General features: G+C 32.6%; 1 protein-coding gene across 1 annotated transcript in view; it reads right to left on the bottom strand.

Annotated features, from left to right (window-relative positions):
* The window catches only part of LOC132753279 (multiple PDZ domain protein-like), a 207,260-nt gene that overhangs the window by 15,086 nt on the left and 177,030 nt on the right, over positions 1–15,144 (bottom strand). Inside the window, exons 32-38 of the mRNA XM_060743733.1 lie at positions 11,106–11,426; positions 10,525–10,901; positions 8,349–8,417; positions 7,481–7,647; positions 4,355–4,528; positions 3,770–4,057; positions 422–505 (exon numbers count right to left, since the gene is read on the bottom strand). Coding sequence (XP_060599716.1) covers positions 422–505; positions 3,770–4,057; positions 4,355–4,528; positions 7,481–7,647; positions 8,349–8,417; positions 10,525–10,901; positions 11,106–11,426 — 1,480 coding nt within the window. The remainder of the gene's footprint in view (positions 1–421; positions 506–3,769; positions 4,058–4,354; positions 4,529–7,480; positions 7,648–8,348; positions 8,418–10,524; positions 10,902–11,105; positions 11,427–15,144) is intronic.

The following is a 15,144-nucleotide window of genomic DNA, read 5'->3' as shown; positions in this document are numbered from 1 at the left end:
GTAAGGCTGAATAACTTTCACAGTAAATGAATTATTAAAAACACAGTTATAGAATGGTTTCATTCTTATTGAATTTATCAAACAAATTTGATCAGTAGGACAATCTGCAAGGCATTTTAAATCTCTCAATTCTTTTCATGCATCAAGATCAATAATTTCAATCAAGCTAGCTGTTTAACTGATTTTGAAACAAGTGAAAATAAATGAATATGGAAAACCTGCTACCTAGTGCTGATTGAAAAATAGTATTCTTTATAAAAAATTAATTTCAGCATTTTAAACCAGATCATGAAACCACCCTTGATGTTCACATCATACATAAACTCAATGTCTACAGATTTCTGAGCAACTTTTTGTGACTTATCAAGTAAGCAAATATAAACTAGTAAAGATCTAAGATTTTAAAGAATTTGAGTCATACCTCGAGAACCTGATCACCGGCCCATAATCTGCCATCTCTAGCTGCCGCTCCGTCCTCGTATACCTCATGTATAATAATTGCTCCCTGCAAACATATACAATACATAAAACACTCCCTTTCATTTAAATGATCACAATTTAGAAACAAGAGGAAAGCAATTCAACATTTTTGACAGGTAAAATCAATTCATTAATGAAAATATCAGGTTCTCATGGAACTATGCCAATTAACCGTCCAGCTAGCTCATGTTCAACTGTGAATCGGGCAACCCAGGTTCAATTCCTGGATAGTGCAGGTCACTTAAGTTGTGACTGATCATGAAATCCTATCTATTATCATTTGCATTGTTTCTCTGTTCTTGCATGTACAGGAGTCTATCAGTTCCTTGCGAACATGAAGGCACTTATACTGGTAAACTTCTTGTCAGCCGGAGTGGCTGAACTGTGCTCTATAGTCTGTCCCATTAAAAATGGAAATGAACTTTTGCCTGGTATGAATTAATAAAAACACGTTGAATAAAACTTAAAACTTTTTTGTAAACTAAAAAAAAGTCACCCTCGAGATTTTTCAGGATTTTTCTCTAAAGTGTCTAATTTTCTTGTAAAAGTAAAGTTTCATTTCTCTACGGCAAATCTCTGTTGTTTATTTTCCGTAGCCATTGCCGAAGTACTCTTCATTTGAAGGTGAACGGGAGAAAGCACGTGTCATGTTTCTAAAATGTACATGATGTTCTCGGGGTCGTTTCATGATTATTTTACAAAGCTGTATCTACAAGATGTAACAGTTTCGTTGCAATGCATGATAGAAAACTTTAAAAAATTAATAACAAGCAACAACTTGAACAAGATCATCGAGTATGTGGAGTAGATCTAGAAATTGCACTTACTTTTAAGCTGAATAGTATCCCTATGAGTTTCGAAATAGATCTTTATAAACGTCACGACAAATTCGCATTCTGAAGATCACTTCATTGCCAGTTTATATCCAGTTCCGTAGACTTTGAAACTCCTGAATGGCATGACATTTACACTTATGATGATCCAGATTTTTTCATAATCCGTCTCATTATTAAAACATTGTTCCATTTGTGCAGTTATCTGGGTTAGCAAATGAAATATGTAAATGAAACACATCATAATCCAGTATGTTCCAAATCCATAATTCAAGAACGGCCCATAAATTTAGTTCGACAGCACAATGTTTATGGATTCCTGACGAAAAAACATTATTACGTCACCAATAATTTACGACATATATGACGTAACAAAAATGCCTCGCGCTTTTTATGGATGCTTCCAGTTGCAGCATTGGCAGAGGGCGGTTAGGCATATGTAACCTCATAAAAATAATTTTAAGCGAGATAAATTTGTCTTGATGGCATTTAAAATAATTTTTGTATACAGTACCCAGATTTTGCAGTAATTGTTAAAAGTACACCTTCAATTCATATATCAACAATAAAACATTTGATAACATTTAAATAATTTTAAACACACTTAATGGCATGGATCTATATGACAGAATACCTCTTCCATTAATTCACATATAACCTTCGTTTTGACTTTATGTTTTTAAACTATTTTATATATTTCTCAGAAATAATTTCCCTACAAATTATCTCGTTATTCAAGAGTTCTGTAAATCCTACTCTTTTAGCTACAAAATATAGACCCTATGCGGTGTTATTTTCTCTCGCGAAAAAATATAGCTATTGTTTTTTCACTGAATATTTTTTAATTTTAGGAAGGCTATAATTATTTAGGACATCACTCTGTGTTTCTCTTTGACTCGATGTCCCCTTCATATTAACATAGTATGTAACACTTTGAGTCTACAAAAAAAAACTTATTGTCCCTGATTAAACGCTCCAATTCAATCTTATTCTTAATAATATCAAACACTGCCGGTATTTCTGGACATTTTGTTAAATTATGAGACGGAAAATTAATCTGTATTGACAAGCTTAAAGTGTTTAGGCCAACGTTTGGTTGCTCAAACTAGAAAGCATTTTTATATTCTTATAATTTACATTTTTCCTCGCACGCGAGTCTGTGTTCTCTTCTTAGCAAATGAGCTAGTTAAAGTAGACACTGTGCAAAACAATACTAAACATATAGTGAATCAGTTCCCCTTTCTATATATTTCTTGTCAGATTTGCATGCTAATGTTATATTTGTTGGCGATTTCTGGTCAGGTTTCTGTTGTGAAAGTTAAAACCTACGAAAAGTTTTAACGCACGAACATCGCACCCGAAACAAGAAGGGTAACATATTTTTGTATCCCATCGGACCTGGTTAATTTAATTATTTTTAAATATACGTGATACATACTAATGGACAGTATTCAGACAACTACAGAAATATGTTAATTAAACATTAGCGAAGAACCATTTTTTCAGTCTTCTAGCTAGTGTTCCCGTTCCCTTACGACGCGTTGCGGTATTCAACATACGCGCTTGATTGAAAAGCTATCTAATCAAATCACTTCATAATATTGCTCTTTTTCTCTTAAAAAGAATATAAAATATGGTAATTATATAATTATATAAATCTTTGTGTGTTATAATTTATAAAGCGGTTACTGATATTTCACTTCAAATGATTTTAAATTGATTATTTTAAATAATGGTTTGCTAGTAAAATTGCCTTTTCGACACCAACTTTGTTCTCATTTTTCATTTTAATGATAACATTTAGCTATTGATCAGTAAGTAAATAAGAATAATCAATTTTTTATAATTAACGAGTACATTTCACGCTAATTGTGAGACGAACCCTAAATGACGTCTGTATGGGCGCCGCCATTTTGAAATGGACGTCACGTCAGGTTACAACGTAAGTCAACGGGAAAAAATATAATTTTAACATTTTGACCATATTACTGACTTTATGGAAAAAATGAAAAACATGCCTAGAGATATTGATGTCAGGATTAACATGACATTAATTTAAATGATTTCACTATTATATTTAATAAAAAATGGAATATTCAAATTTGGTGGGACAGACTATAGTTAGTTCAAAGGGACTTACTGCTTTAGAGAGTAAACAACAAAACCAAAACCACTATGCCAATCTGTTTCAAAATATTTGTTTATATGTGATTTCAGAATAGTTCCTTTTCTAAATACTGGGTTGGTAACAACTATTTTGTGCTTAGGATTATTTTAACTTAGCCTTGGAAAATTACTTCAGGATGTCTTCACAAAAATTAGATAAATTTACCACTGAAGCCTTAAGACTACATGTTTTTTTTATCATGAAGAACAACATCCTTTTTCAAAGCTTAAGAATTTCATTTTCATGTTTTGTAACCCTTTCATTTTCAATTTTTATCATCAAATCTTACCAGCAGTGTATCAGCTCCGCCTACAATGCTAAGGCCCAACCCAGTCCTGCCTTTCTCTATGGTGATGGCCACTTCCTGGCCTGGAATGATGGGACATGTCAGTGGGTCATGTGACCCAGATTCTGACACCTGATTGGCTGATGCTAGATCTGTTGATGATTCACCTGGTGGGTTAGACAGAGTGATCTGCCCTTGTACATTATTTTGAGCATATTGTGAGCCATCAGCATTACATTTTCTTACTTTTAACCTTACTGTTCCCTGACTGTTGCGTAGAATATCTATTGCCTAAAGAAAAATAGAAAATAACAGTTTCAAAATAGTAACTGAGGTCAAAGTCCATGAAATATCTATTATATAAATTTTCATAAAATAACTTTTTATGCATTTATTTATCAATTTATTCATACTGTTGTTTAGTTAGGCATCACTTTCACCTAATCAATATGTAGATATTAAATGATGATAATTAAAGTATTTCCCTGTACAAGTATACCTTCTGCTAGACATTGTTATAAGAAATGGAAAGTTTAGAGGTCTGAAAGTCTTCCTTATAAATGATAGCAAAAATAACCCAGAATATACCTTATCATAATGAACATCTTGTAGTGATTTGTCCTGGACTTCAAGTATCTGATCCCCAACGGACAGTCTAGTATCCCTGTCTGCAACACCACCAAATGTTATACTTCTAACATATATTCCTTGTCTACCATCTCTGTTCTCTTCAACAATGGCAAACCCTAATCCACTTGGACCCTGTATATACATACATAGATTTTATTATTTATTATATTTTTTGGTCATTTTCTTTGCTTACAGAGACCATACAGGCCTATCTCACCAACAAAGAGCTTGATCTACTTGCCTACTTGCTCCCCAACAAAGTATTCCTTAATTTTATACATGTTTGATTCATAATTACATTTCTAGCAGCTCTAAAATTAACAATATATTGTTCTATATAAAGAATGAAAATGCATTTGTATACAGGATTACTGCCCATGTCTTTGATAGATAAAATTATATATTTAGCAAACCCATTTTGATACAGGATCATGAAATCGCCCTGCTTATATGTAGATACTGATTGGTGACAGGTTAATTACAAGTTAATTACAAGTACATGTAACGTTGTGTATGTTATATTTTGGACTGCAAAAAAATAACAATAATATTTTGTCCTATAATTCTAAACTCTGACATTTTTTTTTCTAATTTCAAATATTCCCTTGATACTCCGTATATTGTTCAGAAAATAAACCTGTTGACCTTTTGTATTGCAAAAGTGACCCCCACGTCAGACTAAGTTAATTATAAATAAATCTCATATCAACTTAACCTTTTCCCTTATATAAGCGTGTTTCGACGGCTTTTTTGCCCCCCCCCCCCCTTTTTTGAGGCCTCAAACAGTGAAAAAATGTCCTATTTAGACCCCAAACACTGTTTTTCGTTTGAGAAATGTTGTTAAAAAAAGTGACCATTTTTTCGGCGCCGTCCCCCATCCAAATAATACATCAGGGGGTTGCCAGAAGGGGGATGTGCCCCCTTCTGTTTGGGGGGTTTGAAGGGGGGGCGGAGTCCCCCTCATCGCTAAGAAAATTTTGGACTTGTGAGAGGCTTAAAATGTCCCCAGGTTGATCATAAGGTAACGTGTAACCAACGCTGAAAAACCTTTGACTCTATCTCAATCCCTTGAGAAGTTGCAGCACTTTGAAATAAATTTTGATGGAAAAAATCGAGGCAAAATAGTGATTTTTGGCAATTTTGAGATGTCCCCTCGTTGCCATGGTAACAGGAAATTTAAGGCTGAGCATGTCGTTACAAAGGCAATGGTCCAGTCAACATTTGTGCCAAGTTTGATTAGTATTGAAGCATTTTTCATAGTTTCATAGCAGTTTGAACTTGTAAGAGGAGGCTTTTCAGTGAAAATGGCCATTTCATGGGGGAAAGGGTTAAGTAGAAAATAGCATGCAATAACCAAATGAATATACCATACACCATTATATAATACTTGTACATTTTGCAAATATAAATCCTCAGACATCTTAAAAAATATTATGTTTAATGTTGTGAAAAATACCAATTTCTTAAATCCTGTACCGAAACTAACATGCTTATATTGTTGCTTCTCAGAGAAAAAAGTAAAATGCAATTCATTTTGTAAAACCTCTTATCTCATCAAATCAGCCTGGATCAGAGATTATTGGTGATTTAACTAGAAAACCCATTAGCAAATATCAAAGAAATGCATTGTGGGTGTTATTAATATACGGTTTGCAGATAACGACAGAAAGAATGAAGAACAATGTAAAAGATATCAGCCACCATCTCATTGATTTTTTCACTTTATGTATGGAAAGTGAAGACAGTTAAAAAACAAAACCCAGACATATCTTCCTATATGAACAGACAAAATGCATTTGATTTATGTATTATATATGCACATGACTGAACAGCTGTGTGTGACTGATTTTAGAATTTTTTATATAGAAAAAAAACAAGCATGATTTAATACAATCCACACACATGTCTTATGATATATCATAAGATAACATTTTCAATGATTTTATCTGGTTATCCTGCTGTTTTAATGTAATATCATTATACAATATGTCGTTTTTGTTTTTTTTACTTATATACACTGATATTATGTCTTTTCTTTGTCAAAATACAGTAATTATACACTGATAACACTGCAGGATAGATAATTCTGTACTGTACACCTTGTACTGCTTGATTTGTCCTCAATGCCTCAGCAAAATGCTTATTTCACTTTTCAATGAACATGACACAGTTTGAAAAAAATCAACAACTTGAAATAGACTGTCTAATGTCTGCATGGCTGTAAACCTGGTCTTAACACAGCACTTGATTGCAGCACAATGCTTTGCACATTCTAATATCCACATATTTTTGTTATTAATTTTAATTATCACAGTGCTTTATTTAATGTGAATTTTTCCATTTTCATAGGGAAATTTTTTATAAAAAATCAAACTTTCCTTTTTTTATCTACCCAACAAAAAATTCTTTTTAAAAACAATGTCAATCAATCAATGATAAATTTAGGGTCTAGCTTAATTGTTTATTTCTCAAAATGTTTTTCCCACAAAAATTTAGTAACAAGCAGTAAAAAAAAGTATTTTTCAAAATACGCATTTTGAATAATAGGGTTATTAGACAGAAACAAATTTCAAAACAAGATCATATGGTTTATTAATAATAATGACGTAAATTGAATTTTGCAAAATTTTTGAAGAAAAAAAATTTGTTTTTGGGGAATAATCGGGAGCATTCCTGTACGGGTACCAATTAGCCTGAGAAAAATATTGAAAAATGGCAAGGATTAATATGTAGGAAAATACAACTTAATCAAGCGAAATTGCTTATGTCTGTTCCATTTTGACATTCTTTTACCACTTTATTTCAACAAATCATAATCCACAACAAAGTCTTAAAGACAATGCTTACTTGTGTGGAAGAATGGAAATGAAAATGCATTGAAAGTTAAAATGTTTAAAAACTTTGATATTTCACTTTCCTACTTACATGATTGTCAATGTCATAAAATATATTACATTTTAAGCATATAACCCCCAGTAACTGCAGTTTTACTAATGCTGATTCAGCAAAAAGTAAAAATATTCAAGGTTAAAACTGTTGATTCAGCAAAAAATGATGTTCATTACAAAACCTACATATTCATACCTTATTTAAACTAATAACTTGAATAACATCCAGCATATTTGAGCCAGTGGGACTGACTGGTTGCTTCTCTTCTGAGGGGGAGGGGCTTAAGGTGGCTGGCTCAGATGTGGGTGTGGTCAGCTGTGAAGATTCCACTTTCTTCTCCTTGAATGAGATGTAAAGTTTAACTATAAGCTAAGGAAACTGGTATATGATAGTTATATGATTCTTACATTTGTTTAAATATATATTTTACATACTTTTCGATGGTTTACAGAAATATATCAGTGAAATATAAAACTGATATTTTCAATGTTTGAAACAGTGAAAATATCAATTTGATATTTTACACAGTTTGAATTTACTTAGCCCGTTACGTTGTTTTCATTGAAATACCAGTGTGCATAGTGCTGGAAACTAATTTAATGACAAAATGTCATAAATGATGTGATGTTGTATCATTATTTGGTACAATTTTCATTTAGTAAAAGGTTAAAAAGTCTTTTTAAACGTTTCTTTGCATATAATATAAAGAAAATTTAGTGTAAGATGGAAATATATATCACTTTGTGAAAACCAAAAGTTCATATTTCAACTTGTGGTGTGCCCCTAAAGGGAAAAAACCTTTTGGTGCTCACTCGTGAAATTTTTTTGATCTTAACTGAAATAAAAAAATATCCTCATTTTATTTTGAAGAAATACAAAAAATTCCTTTAATTAAGTAACTATTTTTTGAGAACTGCTATCATAATTATTCAACAATGTTTTATAGTACAAATGTATAATGTTCTTAAGGAAAAATCCTGTTTTAAAACCATGTTATTGTAAACAAGCAGGTGCAAGATATACTTATACAATATTTGACAGGTGTGCACCTGGAAAAACTTACATGTTTTGTTGAGAATAGGTGAGTGATTTTGATTGGTTTTACAGCCATACGCTCCAGGTATCATCTCTCCTGAAATAAACAATATCTTTATATATGCTACATTCAACTCCTCTACATTCAACTCCTGCTACATTCACTTCTGCTACATTCAACTCCTGCTACATTCAACTCCTGCTACATTCAACTCCTGCTACATTCAACTTCTGCTACATTACAACTTCTGCTACTTACAACTTCTGCTACTTACAACTTCTGCTACTTACCACTTCTGCTACATTCAACTCCTGCTACAAGTTCTGCTACATTCAACTTCTGCTACTTACAACTTCTGCTACTTACCACTTCTGCTACATACAACTTCTGCTACATACAACTTCTGCTACTTACAACTTCTGCTACTTACCACTTCTGCTACATACAAACTTCTGCTACATACAAACTTCTGCTACTTACACTTCTGCTACTTACAACTTCTGCTACATACAACTTCTGCTACTTAAAACTTCTGCTACATTCAACTCCTGCATAACATTCAACTCCTGCTACATTCAACTCCTGCTTACATTCAACTCCTGCTACATTTCAACTTCTGCTACATTCAACTCTGCTACATTTCAACTTCTGCTACATTCAACTTCTGCTACAAACAACTTCTGCTACAAACAGTTTCTGCTACATACAACTTCTGCTACATACAACTTCTGCTAGATTCAACTTCTGCTACATACAACTTCTGCTATTTAAAACTTCTGCTACATACAACTTCTGCTACTTACCACTTCTGCTACTTACAACTTCTGCTACATACAACTTCTGCTACATAAAACTTCTGCTATCTTACCACTTTGCTACTTACAACTTCTGCACATAAAACTTCTGCTACTTTACCATTCTGCTACTTACACTTCTGCTACAAAAAACAAATTTCTTAATCAACCTGTACTAAATTCTGTTTCTTACAACTTCTGTACTTACCACTTCTGCTACATTCACTCCTGCTAAAAGTTTTGTACATTCAACTTCTGTACTTAAACTTCTGTATTAAATATTGGGACATTCGACTTTTCTTCCTTTAAATTGACTTTCTCATTCAAATTCACTTTTTGCTAATTTAAATTTTACAGTATAATACAAGCATTAGACAGCATGTACAGATCAAATTAAAATGCATATATGAAATGTATTTCTTTCACTTTCTAATATTTAGTCAAGATATACATGAATAATTTTATGACATTATCTCTAAAAAAACTCTCTTATAAACTTTCATAATTTCATTATTTTATATTTTTTTACTTAATTGTATTATGTTTTTTATTTTTTTAAAAAAAAATTGTTTTTATTGTTTAATATGATAACAGAATACCTAAAATGAAAATATTTTATGGAAAGGGTGTGAGGCATGCCTGAAATCATCACAAAATATCTTAAAGATAGCATTTTCATATTATTTTGTTCTAGACCATTTTAGTTTGTTTACATACAATATCCATGTATGTTAAATTACATTTGCACTTTATGTTACAAATCTTTCAAAAAGTCATCACAAGGTTATGAAAACAACACAATTTTCTGTGTTTTTTTTTTTTAATTCTCATAATATATTTCATTAGATATAGCTTTATACATGTTAAGTTTACTAGGAAACTGTAATGTACTGGACAATGATGACTTCAAAATGTAAAATAAACATTAACAAATAAATTGGATAAAGTAATCTTTATTTCTTGCGGAAGTTGATGCAACATGTAAACATGTAAGAACAATGAGAATGTACTCTTGGTGTATCAGAACTCCTACATTAACTATTCTACCAGATATTTGCACTTATTTAACTTGAAACATGATGAAATACTTCTTGTTTTTGCTAGGTTGTTTTCTTTGTGAGTTAATCAACTGTCTGTTACACCTACTTCTATTATACAAAATCTTCTCTGTGTAAAATTATTATCTCATCTTCTTCTTATGTAAATTTTTGTTTCAAGTAATTACAGTTTAGTTTCACTTGTAAATTATTTTAACTCTAAAATCTCTAGATTTGTACAATGACTATGTTCTATTTTGACTTTGAAACTGTCCATTTGTCTAATATTGTTACTTTTAATGATTGTAATACATAAATCAAGTAGCCAGTATTATGGTGGTCTGTTCAGTCTGTAAAGATGTACAGGCTCGCCTGACTGACACATTACTGATCGCGGTCTGTTCAGACTGTGAAAATGTACAGGCTGGCCTGACTGACACATTACTGATCGCGGTCTGTTCAGTCTGTGAAGATGTACAGGCTGGCCTGACTGACACATTACTGATCGCGGTCTGTTCAGACTGTAAAGATGTACAGGCTGGCCTGACTGACACATTACTGATCGCGGTCTGTTCAGTCTGTGAAGATGTACAGGCTGGCCTGACTGACACATTACTGATCGCGGTCTGTTCAGTCTGTGAAGATGTACAGGCTGGCCTGACTGACACATTACTGATCGCGGTCTGTTCAGTCTGTGAAGATGTACAGGCTGGCCTGACTGACACATTACTGATCGCGGTCTGTTCAGTCTGTGAAGATGTACAGGCTGGCCTGACTGACACATTACTGATCGCGGTCTGTTTCAGTCTGTGAAGATGTACAGGCTGGCCTGACTGACACATTACTGATCGCGGTCTGTTCAGACTGGACTGTGAAGATGTACAGGCTGGCCTGACTGACACATTACTGATCGCGGTCTGTTCAGACTGGACTGTGAAGATGTACAGACTGGCCTGACTTGACACATTACTGATCGCGGTCTGTTCAGTCTGTGAAGATGTACAGGCTGGCCTGACTGACACATTACTGATCGCGGTCTGTTCAGTCTGTAAAGATGTACAGGCTGGCCTGACTGACACATTACTGATCGCGGTCTGTTCAGTCTGTGAAGATGTACAGGCTGGCCTGACTGACACATTACTGATCGCGGTCTGTTCAGACTGTGAAGATGTACAGGCTGGCCTGACTGACACATTACTGATCGCGGTCTGTTCAGTCTGTGAAGATGTACAGGCTGGCCTGACTGACACATTACTGATCGCGGTCTGTTCAGTCTGTGAAGATGTACAGGCTGGCCTGACTGACACATTACTGTTGGCAAAAGCTTGTCATACTAATTACTTATGCTTGAAAAGTTTTCAGAACTTTAGACGTGTAGATTCTTCATTCTGTGATAAATAAATTTCCGTATATTTGCCTCACTATATCTTTAAATCATTAAATTTTTATTTGATTCTTATCAGACCTGCAGCAAAGATTTTATTACCAACGTTTCTTTGAATTGTGCAATTAAAAACTTCTCATGGTTTGATTTATTATCTGATATTAATGTTATGTGATATACAATATCAAATGATTATACCCCACATTAATAACAACTGCCAAAACATTTCATTACCTCATTTCTTTAATGTTAGAATCTTTTAGAGTAAATCAGAGAAATAAAAATTGGGTTTTTTCTTTGGTGTGTTTTTTTTAATATACATGTACAAAAATGTAAGGAATAGCTATAATATTATCATAATGTGCCTACAGTGTTAGTCAATGTAATGAATATTAAAAACTTGTGAATGATTTCTGTTTACTTTCAATGTAGAAACTGACTCAGTTTGGTGAAGATAAATTTCTCCCTGACAATAAAACCAAAACCTGTATGGCAACAGGTCACACTGGTGGGTAACTGACAGGTAACTATTATAAAAAGTCTTAGTTATTCCATACTTAATCAAAACTTCATAGAAAACCTCTACCCAATCTACCAACCATCAACCCAATGGGACCCAAGTTCTCAATACTGCTGGCAACAGGGAACTTGCCAATAATCATACTATCAGAATATGGGAGAGAGAAAATTGGCATCAACTAAATTATTGTAGAGACCAAGTCTAGCTAAGTGAACAAAGTCTGCAAGTTTTAAGTGAAATTAACAAGGTTACAATGAATGATAAACACAATTGTTTCAATGTCCAATTTTCAAACTGTCTGATCAAAATGGAATAACAGGGGATATTTATCCATTTTTGAGAACCAAACAATTCTTGGTCTAGTGACATTCTGGATAATATTCACAAGCAGATATCGGACAATTATTCTCAAATTTTTTCATTCCATCAGTTTCCAAGACAGATCAAAAGGTCAAAAGGATAAACCTATAACATAGCTATGTTATGATAGTCAATTAGAGAATAATACATTAAAGTTTGATGAAATTCTGGTAATACATTTTATGATTTCATGAAACTTTTAAGTTAATATAAGCATCACAATAATGTTAACAGTGATAAACTTAATACAAGTAATTAATATGAGCAAGAGAGGACAATGCAATCATGTTTCATCAGGTAAAGTCCCTTGGTAAAACCATCACTGAAATTTCATATTCCATGATAAATTATGACATTAAGCTTCAATAGTGAATCAATGACCTGTTCATAAAACATTTCACTTAATTTGTTGCTGTCTGTTTTGGAAATGTCTGAATTTGAAATAAAACATTGCTTTTTTTATTCTTACAGTATGATTAATGACCGTAGAAATAATTCGTCCGAATACGGTATATTGATGGTGTAAAATTGATTGGAAAATCTCGATGCATTTTGCAAAATTCCTCAGTTGGCTTAGACAAAATTTCTAAAAGCAAATAATATGCAAGCTTAAAACCTGCTGAAACTATAGAAGACTAGGCCAGGATTGTGTGGGAGTCAAAGTTTCCTGGAACCAAATCCATAAAACATGAATTCTGAGACAAGTCAAATCCAAGCTGCTCATTGGTTGATTTGTAGAACAGATTTGTGAATAACCAATGAAAAGATTTGATATTTTCTATTATTCTATCTTTGTTTCATTATGAATGTCATTCACGCTTCATATTATAGCCTATAATATGCACAATATCATCAAACCTTGAACTTGTTTATTCTTATAGTACACTGTATTTCAAGAACATTTTATTGTTTGTTTGTTTACATTTATCTTAAAATTCTCTTGTACGTACTTATAGTAATATAGACATACGTCTGAACTTGCCTGAAGTGTGGACATGTTCTATACTGACAGACGCTTAAGCAATGCATTTTATTGATTGAAATCCATTTAACCAACAACTAACAGTTTCAAATCAAAGTAGAACATGCACATTAACCAACAATAATCAGGATTAAGTTTACAGACATGTTCTATGTGAAACTCACGTAGTTATATTTTATGCAAGTAAAGGCAAACCATATTCTTAATACAGAATCTGGTGGATGCAAGCAGACATATTTGCTCTCCAAACAAAACTTTCTGCAGCACATTATTTGTTTTAAAAGACTTTAAATCAACTAGAAAGAGACAACAATTAACTGCATTCTTGATGAAAGTGCCAAGCACAGACATGTATCTTTGGCAACTTATTCTAATGCAACAATATCAGTCAGGGAAAATTACAATAACTGATGTTTATTCTTTAAGCTAGTTATTCTGTACTGTCTCCTCAATATCAACTGATTTAGTCCCTATTCTCTATTTGTGACCCCTGTCTATATATTATACAAATTCTCTTTAACCCCCATCCATCATAACAGAACTTAACTTTGGTCTTCTCTTATTATTCCAGCCATGAAAAATGTAATAACATTTATCAAATAAGACATAAAATGTCTCTTAGTTTTGGGAGAGCTGTCAGGCATAATTTATCTTCACACATACACTGCAGCATGTAACTATTTGCCAGTCAATTACATTTCCTCATACCCATAATCAGCTTTTGACAGATTTTCAATACAATTATGACCTGCTTGATTCATTCGTAACAGAACATTTCTTGGTGTAATCACAGGAATGCTTGATTATTAAATGTCAAACAGGATCAGTTCAGCTGGCTTTCCTTGCCAGATTTATTTCAAATAATGCAACAATCTTCTTGGAAAAGAATGATAATGTGAATTAATAGCCAGTGTTCTAGATTTTTCTGGAACTATTACACATTGTAGTCACTAAATTGAGAAAGACAGAAGACATTCAGGACTGACAGAGAAAATAACTGCAGAAAAAGATATTTTAACTCTTCATCCTACTTCTTTATCTGGTTTAAATAGGGTTAATGGAATTCATACAAACATATCAAGTTAAAATTTAATATCTTTTCTGTCTCTTGACAGTAAGCCCAACTTTTCTCAATGCTGTGTAGTAAAATTAAAGCAAAGTAGAAAAATAAAATCCTGCAAAAGTGCTTAACAAGTGTTTCAAGTTTAAAGTGAAAACTTTTGAAAGGCAAATAATGAAAGTCAAAAAAGGGAAATGATTTTTTTTCAAGGTTGTCTAGACCTTAGAAATGCATTTCAATTTTAATAATAAACAAGTATTCCAAGTTTAAAGTAAGTATCTTTGTTTGAAAAATGTAAATTGACAAAAAAAGTTAATCAGATTGAAAAGGGGGCATAACTGATCAAGAACGAACAATAAGGTTACCTGCCTTAATGAATAGCATTTCAATTTTGATATTTAACAATTACATGTATTCAAAGTTTGAAATGAAAATTTTTGGATAGTTTATGGGGAAAAAGACATCAGCAAAAAATATTTAGTTGAAAAGGAGCAGTAACTTTTGTCAAAATAAAATTTTGGAATTATCTGCACTTTAGTGCAAGTATGAGGTAATGAAATAATGCAGGGGCAACCAGCCACCTGTTAATGTAAGTGCACAGATTTATACAATAAACTTGTAGATAATCAATGATAAAATACTAACATACTAGATTAATCTGAGTATAATATGTTGTAAACAGGTTG

Source organism: Ruditapes philippinarum, unplaced genomic scaffold, assembly GCF_026571515.1.
Source record: "Ruditapes philippinarum isolate M1 unplaced genomic scaffold, ASM2657151v2 ctg641_1_1_1_1, whole genome shotgun sequence".
NCBI lineage: Eukaryota > Metazoa > Mollusca > Bivalvia > Venerida > Veneridae > Ruditapes > Ruditapes philippinarum.
Note: the sequence above shows the minus strand (reverse complement) of the source record. Positions and strands in the feature narration are given on the sequence as shown.